The following is a 13,018-nucleotide window of genomic DNA, read 5'->3' on the forward strand; positions in this document are numbered from 1 at the left end:
TTATCCTGGATCTTATTCTTCTACAGTGGTGGGGCGAGGAGTGTGGGAGTTAATTACAGATCCATGAAATAGCACCAGCCACTTTAGATTTTGTTAAAGGTCCTTGGTAGTAATGAAAGCAGCTGTCAGGTTACTAAATTCTGCTTTCTTGTCTGATTGACGTGTCTGTACTCCAACTAGACTAATGGTGAATGAAAAGTTCCCCTTTTCCTGTAATGATGGAACATCACAGTAATTTGTCTGAGAGCAGAAGAAAGTGTGACCTAATCAGGAAAAAAGCTTCAAACTTGTATTCTGTCTGTCAGGCAAAAGGAGTGACCAATTTGGGGTGCTTTGAATTTGGACTGTTTATTATAATGAAAGTCCTTTTTCACTTCGGTATATCTTGCAGGAAATATTGTCTTAATGTTCCTGAACATGGACTCTTTGGTTTCGGCTACTACTCTACACAATGGGGTCCCCCCCCCACATTTGCAGTAGATACATTGCGGAAGGATTTGTGTATTTTGTAATACAGGAAGATTATGCATTGCACTGAGATTCTCTATTCTTTCAAATCTCATTGTACAACTGTATTCAGAACTGTGTTTAAGTCCAATTTTGAAATAAGAATCTGCAGTATGTAAATAAATAAATAAATAGCAGTATTACCCATAAATAACAGCAGAAATAAGTTTATACTCTAAATCCACATTTGAGACTTGTAAGGCAAACTGGGAGCGGCTCCAAACTCTACGTAACGGAGGGCCATGTTGGTAATTTACCAGGAACCTGAGGGATGCACCTAAATGGAGCAGTTTGCTGTAGCTGCCCTAATCTTAAATTTTGAGAAATTTGAACCATGAATGCTACAGATCCTAATGGTCTGTCATTCTGTATTAAAGGTGAAGGTAGCTGTGGATTAGTGTATATAACTCTGAACCTCATTAGGCCACCCATTCCCTAATGCGGTGGCTCTTTGGATATACTACTTAAGATGGAAATACCAAATGGTTGATGGAGGAACTCCAATCCCAATCCAAGAGTTTCAATATGAATGGATCATAACGAGTGGGATTAATCTTTGCGAATGTCAATTTGCTGGCTCCCCCAGCAGCACTCTGTTTCCCCACTGCTGCGTCATGTTCCTTAGCTGTAGAAGCGCTGACCTTCCTTGTCAAGCCTCATGGAGCAGCGAGGGGAAATCTGTTGCAGCTCCTTTTGGTAGTGGGAGGAGACAGTGAGTTAGAGCCATTCAGAGGAATGTGCCTTCCCTGCTCCAAAAATACAGTGCTGTCTGAGCACTGATATCTCTCATCTCTTCCCCCACCAAAATGCATCATTTTAATTTCGGAGGAAGGAGTCATCATCCAACCATCCCATCCCTTTGGTCTCTCCCAAGCTGGCTTCATAAGAAGTGAGGGAAAGGATGTCCCTTATTTTCTTAAATAGTCTAGAACTAGCTGCTGAGACTAGGTGCCTGACTGCTTTTGCTCAGTCCCTGCAGCCCACTCCCCATGCCTGGCAGCTCTGAACCACCTCTTAATTCCCACAGCTCTGTAACAGGGGAGAGGTTACCCTTTGTACAGACATTCCCAAGATGATATTCTCCAGTGTTGGTTTGAGAACTTCTGCTACAAATGTCATTGATTGTGATCTGTCCTGGAACTAAGAAGCGAGACTGGGGCTGTCTAAATGTGTGGCTAACTTGTTTAATATTGTTTTGTTTGCAAGATTCAAATTTTTCCCCGCTTGAAGGAAGGGAAGAAAGCTTCAAGCTATCAACACAGTTCTTCTCGTGCTTGCCTTTTACAGAGTTTAGATGGTGTCCCGTTAAGATTGATGTACCAGCCAATTGTTCCTGTATGGGGAGGGAGCATTCATGTTTCACAAAAATATATGCATCCCGTTTTCAGTAACTTGTTGGGCATGCATCTGGTTTTCTTGGAGCTATTTTTAAACATTGTGTGTGCTGAATGTTCCTCCAGGCAGATGTCTTTCTACATGTTTTTGTGCAGAGCCTAGTACAGTTGGGCCCCAGTCCTAACTGGGACTTCTGGACCATCACCATGTTATGATTATTAATACAAATTATCTATGCTCTGGGATTGAGGCTAGATATGACAGCAAAAGTGGTGAAAGGATAGCTGAAGTGAGTTCTTGAGAGAACTATAGAAAGAACAAGGTTGCTTGGAGTAAAGCTGTCTTTTTTTGTTGTTGTTGTGGTTGTTTTTAGGTCACTCGCATTGTCCCATATTCTGTTACAGGCATAGAAATGGAAAGGCAAGAGGGAACTGTAGTAGCTGTAGTTATATATGCTGCTCATTGTACATCTCAAGGTTAAAAAAAAAAATAAATACTACAATGGTTTGTGGTTTTGTTTTAGGACTTGGAACAATGAGTTCAAATATTGCTTTATTTCTTGAAGTCTGGTCCTAGTTTACAACTTTGTTAATATTTCTGTCTTTCTGGATGGCTCCACCAATGAGTTTTTTCCTAAGGCCCAATTGTATTTTATAAGCAAGAGTGTTTAGAGTCCATCCCTCTTTGATCTTTTGTCTGTTTAGATTTGAAGTTCATCAGAGCATGGACAGAGTGTGGGTGTTAACAGCACTGAGCACAAAGTTGGTGCTTAACCAATTCATCATCATCATCATTATTTTATTTATTTATTTATTTATTGTATTTACTAAGTTATTCTGGAAGCATGGCTTTTTTCATTAACTAAACATGTAGCAAATGAATAGGGTTCTTATAAGCTCTTTTCTTCAAATACCTGGACAAAATGCTGGACTTACAGGGACATGGTGGGTGAGGTAATATCTTTTATTGGACCAATTTCTGTTGGTGAGAGAGACAAGTTTTTGAGCTTACACAGAGCTCTTCTTCAGGTCTGAGTAAGCTCAAAAGCTAGTCTCTGTCACCAACAGAAGTTGGGTCCAATGAAAGATATTATCTTTCCCACCTTGTCTCTCTAATATACTGGGACCAACATGTCTACAACAACACTGCATACAGCAATGGACTTATAGGGAACTTTTTTCACAGCGGACATAGTCTGAAGCTCATAAAAGAAGTCAAGAGGAGTAAATGAAATAAATTACAACATTTTAACATAGATACATCTGTAGCTAGATGGTGGGGCTCAGCTCTCTTGATATGAGAGCAGGGACCCAAAGTTAGCCTGAAATACAGCTTTTCTTCAGGTCTTTGGGTCCTTGTCTTTCTCTGTTCTCTAGAACTTGTATTGTCTTAAACAGGATTTTTCAAGGCATGTAACACAGCCCGTAGAGATAAGACAGAAGCTAAAGCAATATGAGGCCTTCAGCTAACTTCCTTACTGATCGGGGCTTAGGTAATTTAAATTAAGAGCATTGTTGGTTAGCTTACAGGAAACGTTTTCTGTCATAGGAACAATTCTTTTGAGAGGTCAGTGAATCATGGAGCAGCAGGCAGAAGATACCTAAAATAGGGCTATGAGGAATCGGCCTTACAGGTCAAGTGTTTGTACAGTGCCTAGCACATAGGGGCCGTGATCCTGGCCAGGGCTTATAGCCATCAGTGTAATACAGTTAATTAAAATAATATGACCCAGATGTGTCTGTCTAAATATTGCTTTTAGGATAATGGATTAGGAAGTCAGAAAACTTGAGTTTTCTTTCCAGCTCAGCCATTGACCTTGAGTAAATCTGTTAACTTCTGTGCCTTGGTTTCCCATTGTCCTTTGTCCATCTTGTTGCTGCTTTGCAGTGTTCCAAGAGTTGGAGACTACACCCTTAATTTTTTTAGGTTTGCTGTGCCATGCAAACAACTGTTATGTAGTTTACCTAACTTTCAGGTAGAAGTCTGAAAGTTACTACTCAGGCTGGTAGACAGGTGAAGCCTATCTTTAATGTATCAAAACAAAATAGCTCTAGTAAATATTTGCGTTAGCCAACACAGATGAAAAAAGATGTCTGTTACTATAATCAGACACCAGGGACCTTGGACATTAAGTCTGTAACCATAACAGTGTAGTTGAAACCAAAACACAGCTCCTGAGTGGCACAACTCTTAACTATCTGTAGTGTGATACAAGGCAGTCTGAGCTGAAATTTAATGTCTAGTTATTGAAGCTGAATAGATGATTTTACATAGAAAGTATATTATTCAGTGTCATTGTTCTGTGTCCGTTGTCTTGGTTTGTTTGGAAGTGTGCTTGTGGTTGCATCCTGATATTACTGACTGACCTGGCATTTGCTTTTTAATTTTAAAACTGAATGATACAGAAAGCAGCTTTTTTATTCACAGCTAAGATTTTGACATTGCCTCAAACATATGGATTTTCAATCTCAAAAGCTATTACAGTTAAGTCAGACTTTCCACTATAAAGTCCTGTTAAACATTTTTTAAAAGTTGCTGTGCTAATATTCTGACACTTACTTACAAAAAGGTTTTGTTAGAGTGGACCAAGAATTTGGAACTTGCTACGAGAAGAAAAAAGCATGGCCGCTACACTTGCCACGTTCAGAGCAAAATGTAAAACTTGCCTCTTTCTCTAAGCTTCCCCTCAATAGTACCTTGAATCTCAGATTCATTAACAGGGTTTTTTTTAAAAAGTCTCCTTTTTTGGCATCGAAAGAAGATGGAGCACAGATTTTTTTTTTTTTAAAGCTTGTGGGAGATGGAACTGGGTTCTACCTACAGCAATTCAGCTATATTTAAAAAAAAAAGGACCGATGCCTTCATTTTTAATATTTTTTTGTTCTTTGCTGACAACAATTTTGCAGAAGTTAAATAAGATACCTTACTAGTAATGAAACTGAAATGAGACCGTTGAACTGAATTATAGTCTGTTTTTAATTTTAATTTAGTTCAATTTAAATTTTAATCTACATTTCAATAGTACAAATTTTCATTAGGTTGGGGCTTTGTAAAACTAATTTAAATTCCTGATGGAAATTGCCTTGACTTAAATTGCTATATCCCTTTGTCAGTGCACATGAATTTTGTTCTAGAAACCTAAACATACCAGACCATTCCTTTTTGTAAAATAAATGTATCAAGCTAATACTAGTTCTTACCCTAGAGAAGCAAAAGCACTCATGTTGCTCTTTTGCAACCTTGTGTCCCTATCTCCCTCTCTCTCTTGGACTTGAAGCATCCTTGATTCCACCTGGGGAATGCTGTTGAACTCCTCTGAACCAGACTTACATTTAATTAGATTCTGCTTAATTAATGCAAGGTACACAGAGCAAACCAACAAAAGGTATCTTCAGACCTGCCAAGCTTCTCTCACTCAAAGGGAAACTCCCTCAGTTGTGATTGTTAAAAACAGCATCAGCATTCTTTCTCATGGAAGATTTTTCAAAATGGTTAAATAAGACTTAGAACCTTTTTTCTTTTCCCTTATTCACATTCAGACTTTGACAACCTCCTGTTTTAAGCAGACAAGTCTTAACGGGGCTCCACATATAATTTGGAAGAATGAGTTCAAGCTTGCCTACATGGAGAAGTTATTCCATAAAAAGGTAGGGTGTGAATTTAAAGCACGGTAGCTATTCTGGAGCAGTTCCCAGTGTGGACTTTCTTCTTCTAGAATAAGAGACTCCACCTGGGCGCCTATTCCGGAATAACTATTCTGGTCAGCTTGACCATGTAAACAAACTCTTAGTTATCTCTGTTCTCCCCGATAGAAGAAAAACGGGGGGAGCTTCCCTCTTAAATGCTTCTGCAGAGCTTGTTGGACCACTTTGATTAAAATTCTACAAATTAAGGAGGAAGTGTCATTGGCTAGAAGGATCGATCTGTTCAATATACCCCTGGTAGATGTGGTGATGGATAGGGAGTGGAATAAAAGAATGAAAGAGTGGGAATGTTGAACACTCCTTTCTCTGGTCTCCAGTATCCAAGAGTCTTACAGAAAATCATGGAAGCAAATAAATTCAGTTAAGGCTTTTCCAGTATTGGGTATACTGGGTGCTCTTTGTGTTTCTTATTACTGCCAGTTGTGTTCAGGTGTTGCAATCCTGATCCCTTAAGAATGTTAGTGGTGTTGTGTAGGAGAGAGTCTCACATACTAATGTTGGAGTGTGCAAGAGTCCTGGGAAGCACTTAATCAAACTTTCATTCCACCTGTACAGTATCAGCATAGCTGAATAACTCTTATACCTTTTGGAATCTAAGAAGTGGAAGAGCATTTCAGGAGCTTTGGAATTCTTAGTTTCCAAAACTCATTAACTTCTGCAAGCTTTGATAATGACAAATGGCGACTATGATGCTGGTCCAGTAGAAACAGTAATCAGAAATGTGTATTTCTTGAATTGCAAGCACACTTGAAAGTATTCTCTGAGGTTTTGGAAGGGTTTTAAACCCTTTTTTCCACTATTGGGGATCTGCCTTGCTTCCAGTATCCAAATGACTGTGTTCCTGTTTGGTGTTATATGTAAATTATAATGCTTTAAGAAATAAAACCCTCTTGGTCTGTTTAAGGAATACAAGTAGTGTACTGTTTAAAGTATTTGTACAGCACTGGAATACTGTCTGCCGTTTGTGCTAAATGTTTATTTCCTAGGATTCAGCCCATCTTACTTGTTGACTTAGTACAGCTGTAAAAATTGACCTAATTCCTCTTCTCTCACATGTGAATTTTCTTTCCTAAAAGACGTAAAAGTGTTAAGCTCTGTAGGCTAAAGAAATTCAGAGGCGATTATGCTGTGGGACCTGATCATGCTGCCCTTACTTGGACAGAATTTAATGAAGTTGAGAATTGTCTATAACTTGTTCATTCTCTTTCCTCTAAAGAAGACTTAGGCCTGGTCTACACTGGAAAAATTATATCAGCATAGCTATGTTGAGGTACGTGTGGGAGGGGAGCGGGAGGAGATTGAAAAACATACCCCTGACTGACATAGCTGTGCTGGCACAACCTCCAGTGTAAATGCCGCTATCAATGGAAGCCAACTTCTATTGCCATAGCTAACTTCGTTCAGGGAGGTGGTGTAGGCTGCAGCTATGCTACTGGGCTATGCTGGATTGCTAAACCAGTATGGTCTCTGTAGTGTAGACTTATCCATAGAGAGCCATGTTTTGGGAAAGTGTTTAGAGCTAGTTACTTTCTATTCTATTTCACTGATCTAGTACATGGCTTTATTTTTCCTTAACTATTTCTCATTAAACTAGTATCAAAGTTAATTTCTTGTTTTCCATTGATCACTATGCACCCTGCCACCCTTCTTTGACACTTACTGATGGTGAAGGTGGAAGATCTTTACAGTGAGAGGACAAGAGAACTATGGCATGATATTGATAAGAAATATTTTTATTTAACTTAGTGTCTAGTAGTACTTGTGACATAACTTTTTGTTTCATTAAAAACATAGGTTTTAACCTTTTAAAAACAAATAGTTTTTCTTTAGTGCCAATTACATTATAAAAGGTCAGACTCCTTTAAAGACTTTTTTTAGATTAGGTGGGTTTGGGCTAGAGGTAGGAAGTGAATTTTTTTTCAGGCTTTTTAGCTCTCTTATTCTAGGGTCTAACTAGCATAATCTGAAAATTGGGGTCTTCGGTACATATTTGGAAAGTAGCACAATATTCGTGTCACAGGTGTCTTGTGGCTTAACCGTCTTGTGCTACTTCAGACTTTGAAAGTTGTTCTCTTGTGTTTTATAGGTCTATGTATAAACTAGTTTCCCCGTTCCTTTTTGAAATCCGGATGTGCTTGTTGGTGTTGATCCAAGTGTACAGCATGTCTAAATAGAAATTAAAAATTCTTATTTATTATCACACAAACTTAAGATTGCACAAGTGGATGATGTTATACTTTAAATGTAGTGTATCAAGGTTATAATTTAAAAAGAGAACTCCAACCCTAAACATCAAGAATTATGGAAATAATTAGCCACAGTAGCCTTTGTGTATAAAAGCTATATTCCATTATCTTTGCAATTATTAGTATTGTTTAATATTATTAGAATGTCAAAATTCCCCCCCTACTCATTACACAAACACCCCAAAGTCTGAACCAGAACACCAGTTAAGAACTTTTATATAGCTCATGGTTTAAAACTTAACTTCCAAATTTTTTAAACCTTAGGTTTAACTGTAATGTTACATTCATGATAGGAGCTGACTTGATGGAGCTAAAGTAGGAATTTCCTGTGTGCATGTCTCCTAAAACTAGAACCCCATACCTTATGCACTGCGTGCATAAAGTTTGTTGTACAGTGCTAAATTTATAATAGTTTGTGCAGAAAACTGTGTACCTGACAACTTTGTGTGATGCCAGATTCTTGAGTCAAAGGGTGAGAGAAGTCTGGAGTTAGAGTGATGGAAGGTACTGCATATGGGCATGGTTCGGAGGGTTTGCGGGGGGTGGAGCAGGATTTAACAAATCTATAATGAGCTCAAGATACCTGTGCTCTGCTGGAGTGTGGAATTTTTAGTTTTTCAATCCTTGAATCTCCCAGCCCACTGAAAGTGCCTTGATTTAAAGCAGAATTGAAAGCCCTTTTCTCACATTCCCTCTGATAAACACCAGACATACCTCCTATACAGCTGGGAAACTCCACAGAGAAAGTAGCAGCATCTTCACTGGTTTTGTTGAACCCAAGTTGTCTGTTACTATTGAGCTGCTTAAGGTTTCCTGCTTCTACAAACAAACTGTCTCTTCTTGCTTAAGTGGCTTAGCAAGAAGACTGTAAGGAGCTCAATAGATTCCAGTGCCCTGAAGAGATACTAATCTCCCCAGAGTGCCTGGGCTGCTACCACTCTGTCCCTGCAAAATGCATACTGCCTTGCAAGAGTTCCTAAATCTGTGGAGGCTGGAATCAAGAACTCTGCAGGGTAATGAGATCTCACGTAGGCTGGCTTGATGATTTAAATTTTGATTTGGTTCTCTGGTATAAAATAGTTATTAGTAATACTAAGTTCAAATAAAATTGTCGTATTTGAGACTTAAGTTTTCAAGTTTGACAATAAAGCCATATTTAAGGTAAAACCTTTAAAAGTAAGTGGTATAACTGATGTGCACATCTTATTTTCATCTAAGGGATTTTAACCCTGCTTTGACTGAAACTAAATGCAAATTTAACTATGAAGTTGCTAAAACCTCTCTAATGTAAGACGTCAAGAACATGTCAAGTTCAGAATACAGTAATAAAGTGTAGAGGAGGCCTTAAGATACACACTTAACTGTGGGGCTGTTCATACATCATGACTATCAATTTCCCAGTGTCTAATATTAGTTGCTGCTTTAATAAATGCTAACACACATCCAAATTAGAAGTTATTAAACACAGAACAAATCAAAATAGGTGACCTCACTTTAAACTCCAGTTCGATGCAGGGGGCTAAGTCTGGTATGCTCAGTCTAACAATTAATCCCATGAAACAGGATGGTACGAATGTGTTTAAAAAAAAATTAAATTACACGTTTTTCTGACCCATGTCTGTTCCCCCTCTCCCTTCCCCACCCCCCCCAAAATAGTTTGTGCCAACAGCATATTGTTAGTGTTTAGTAAGGGGAAAATAGATTCACCGTGCATTAACAATTGTTCATGATAACGAGCATTATAAAATGTCCTGTTTTGGGCTAAAAGGATTTCTAAGATAAATAGTTGCAATAGTTACAAATATGCATGTGATTTGGTCCTTTCTAGAATTTTTTTTAACCTAAAAAACAAGGTGCAATTTATAAATCTGGTGGGTTATTTATCCTGGTCAGGTAGCTAGTGAGAGTTCAGACTTTTAAAGTATCCTAGTAACTAGTCTATAATAACTTTTTTCTACCCCCCACTCACCACTCCATAGTTGCTTGTTACAAAGATTCACCTTCCAACAGGATGAACACTGGCAGAATAAGATTGTTTCATGCACTCCTACTGAGTGGGTCTTTTGACCTTAGAAAGAGAGCTTCTGCCTGTTCTGTGGACACTGACCTCATGACTCTGTGTAAGGTTTGCAAATTCCCCCCTCCCTCAAATTCAGTGGTCCCCAAATTTTTCAGGGTTGCACCTCCCCTTACCTCTATCTGCATCCCCTCCCCCACTCCAGGTCCGGGAAGGTGGGGAGATGTGGACAGGGGTAAGAGGATTGAGGCTAGGGTTGAGGCCAGGAGTGGGGCCAAGGCTAGAAGCGGGGCTGGGACTGGGTGTGGAGCTGTGGTCAAGGGGCGGGCTGGGACCGTGGCTGGGGGCAGGGCCAGAGCAGAGCGAGAAGCGGAGTGGGACTGGGTGGCACTCCCTCTCCACCCTGCCATGGGGGCTGGCTCCGGTCCCGCTGTGCCCCCTTGAATGTTCCTTCGCACCCCCGTATGGGTGCTGCACTACACTCCACTGCAGGGCGGGGGAAGATAGCTGTATGTAGCTTTTGTGAAGCACTTCATTATCTTTTGGGATGAAAGGCAATGTTCAGGATTGTGTAGCTGTAGCAGAACTTGGGCGGTTTTGACATAGTAGGTGTTACTATTTCATGGGTACTGGCTGAAAATGGTTCAGTGCTTGAGGTGTAGATCAGATTGTTTCCATAGAGTACTGTCTCTTCTCCACTCCCTTCCTTTTGCCCCCACAAAAAACCAAACCAAAATCACACTTGAGTGCTATTTGCAGACTTTTTTCTCCAAATTCCTGACTTCCTTTATACCAGGGTTCCAGCCTCACTAAAGTCTGGATATAAGTGTCAAGCCCAACCATAACGTTTCGTTCAGAGTTACGAACATTTCAAAGTCACAAACAACCTCCATTCCTGAGGTGTTCATAACTCTGGGGTTCTGCTGTATTTGTTAGCTTGTTTCCTCCAACTTTTCCTGATAGGTCATGTTCTTGTAGTAATCAGTGAGTGTCCCTAAAAATCCATAAATTTGTGGTTGCACCAGGTTAGGGGGTTAGGTGTGTTGGGCAGAAAGCTGGAGATAGTTTCCTCAGCCACTTGAAGTTTGGAAACTATAACAGTTTGCTAATAAAAGCAGTGAGTCTCAAACCCTCTGGTTGCAGGCACGAGCCTTCCTCAGCCATCACATTCTTCAGTAATTCACATTCTGTAAATGCACATGCAGGTCGTGCAGCAGCCTTTGGGAGTTATAATTCATGTTGCCAATTGCTGAGTTTTATTAAAAAATAAAATAAAATATAAAAATGGTGGTTGCAAGGTATACCTTTAATTGACTGTTGTGACATACAAAACTTATTCCGGTTGGAGTGTTTAAACTCCCCCCCTCCACCCCCACCCCCACCGTTCACTCAGTGTATGCTAGTTGCACTCTCTTCCAGAAAGTGATTAAAACCCAACTGTCAGGGACAAGTGAACTTGATTTCAATAATATGGATTGCTTGAAGAGTTGATTTGAAATCCTTAGAATTTTATTTCTAGGTCTAGAGTTCACTAAAGAGAGTGTGCGCATGCACATGCGCCTATACATGTGATTATATCGCGTGTTCCAAGTACATAAGTGAGTTAATATTGCATAATACCGATCATTTCTTCGCTTTTTCAGCATAACCCCTGTTTTCTAGGAACATCACCCATAGCTATGCTGCAAAGTCCGGTAAACCAATAACCTTTAACACTGCTGCCCCACACAAAGGGTAAGAAGAACATTTGTTCAATACTAACAACTTTTTTCTCCCTTGCTTTAAGTAGAATTTTTTAAATCTGACATAATTAAGAGCAAAGCCTTTAAATATTTTTGCTGCTATTTTGGTTAGAAAGGAAACTTGGATGTGTCATATGGGTCAAGATGAATGTACTGCTGCTCCTACTCAATGTGTTTCTGAGAACTTAATCAGTATGCAAGTATCCAAAGCATTACTTGAATCAGAATTTGAGAAATCAGCAACCCCTTCACTCTTATCCCTCTTGTCATGCTGAGGAGGCCACCAGTGTTGTGTCCCACGCTAAGAGCAGAATATAAATGTGAGTTTGAAGAGTTAATTTGGTGGGTTTGGGGGGGGGGCTCTTGCCTGGGTGGCAGCTGCTGTTTGAACCATCTCCTCTCTGCTGGGGCAAGTTGCCTGCAGCAGCTGCTTCCACTTTCCATTTCCCTCTCTATAACGGTAGTGTGGCCTGACAGAATGTACTTGTTACAGAATATCTATGGGTTTAATGAGGTTGAAACTTGGCAACTATCTCTCAGAAAAACACTGCCAGGAGTAAACATTTTTCAGATGGTTTAACGCAGTTAATGAGCATTTTTTACTTTCCAGATCGTAACATTCTTTGTATGAAATGTATTGCCTGTTGTTACTTACAAACTTGTGCAGATTTTTTTAATTGAAGACAGTCTGGTTTGCACCAACTCAGGATTATCTTCAGTCTGCTTTCTTTTAAGTGGTATTTTCTAAAAGGTGATTTGGGAAAGATTTGATTGCATCACATATTCTGTGTATAGCTAACCTGCGTCTTGCTATCGGGTCTGGTAACTGGAGCAATTTAAGTGGATCAGTCATAAGGAGCCATATAAAAGTAAATTCTACTAACTGGGGCACAAGCAACTAGAAAAACAGATGGCGCCAAAAATAGTTTATTACCAAGCCCTAAACATGGTTATGTAACTTTTTCTTTAAAAATAATGCAACTATAAATCCTGCTGGAAAGCAGTAAATACTGAATTAACTCCAAACTACTGAGTGGTGTTAGAGCCTTTTGGCTGCTTTCCAAGCTTGGTGTTGCCCTTCATTCACAGGATCGACATTTAATTTCTTAACGGGAAACCTGAAGAATTCATCCTTTTTGAATGGAAACATAGACACGGTGAGCTTGAATGAGTAGCTACAGGCTAAAGCGTCACATTGGAATGGAATGGGAGCTGTGCTTGATGAGATCCTGCTAGGTTGCAGCCAGGATGAATCTCGGGTCTTTCTTTTCAGCAATGCATGAACAATCAAAGGCCCCCTTTTTATCTATTGTTACCAGGGAGGACATCCATTTAAAGTTCAAATTCCAGCAGGCTTGGGAAGAAGGAAAGGAGATAGCAGTAGGCCAGGCTAGGAGATGATAATCAAGCATCAAAAGTGAGCTGAAGACAAGCCAGCACTTTGTCCTCTGACAGGAGAGACCAGGC

The 13,018-nt window shown here is 39.7% G+C and overlaps 1 protein-coding gene across 5 annotated transcripts in view; it reads left to right on the forward strand.

Moving 5' to 3' along the window:
* Positions 1-13,018, forward strand: part of FAM53A (family with sequence similarity 53 member A) — a 99,324-nt gene that overhangs the window by 70,559 nt on the left and 15,747 nt on the right. For 4 of the 5 annotated variants that reach the window (XM_074950160.1, XM_074950161.1, XM_074950163.1 and 1 more), the window contains one exon: positions 5,382-5,489. The exons of the other annotated variant lie outside the window; for it this stretch is intronic. In XM_074950160.1, the coding sequence (XP_074806261.1) occupies positions 5,382-5,489 (108 nt within the window). The remainder of the gene's footprint in view (positions 1-5,381; positions 5,490-13,018) is intronic. 5 annotated transcript variants of the gene reach the window in all.

Source organism: Natator depressus, chromosome 4, assembly GCF_965152275.1.
Source record: "Natator depressus isolate rNatDep1 chromosome 4, rNatDep2.hap1, whole genome shotgun sequence".
Taxonomy (NCBI): domain Eukaryota; kingdom Metazoa; phylum Chordata; order Testudines; family Cheloniidae; genus Natator; species Natator depressus.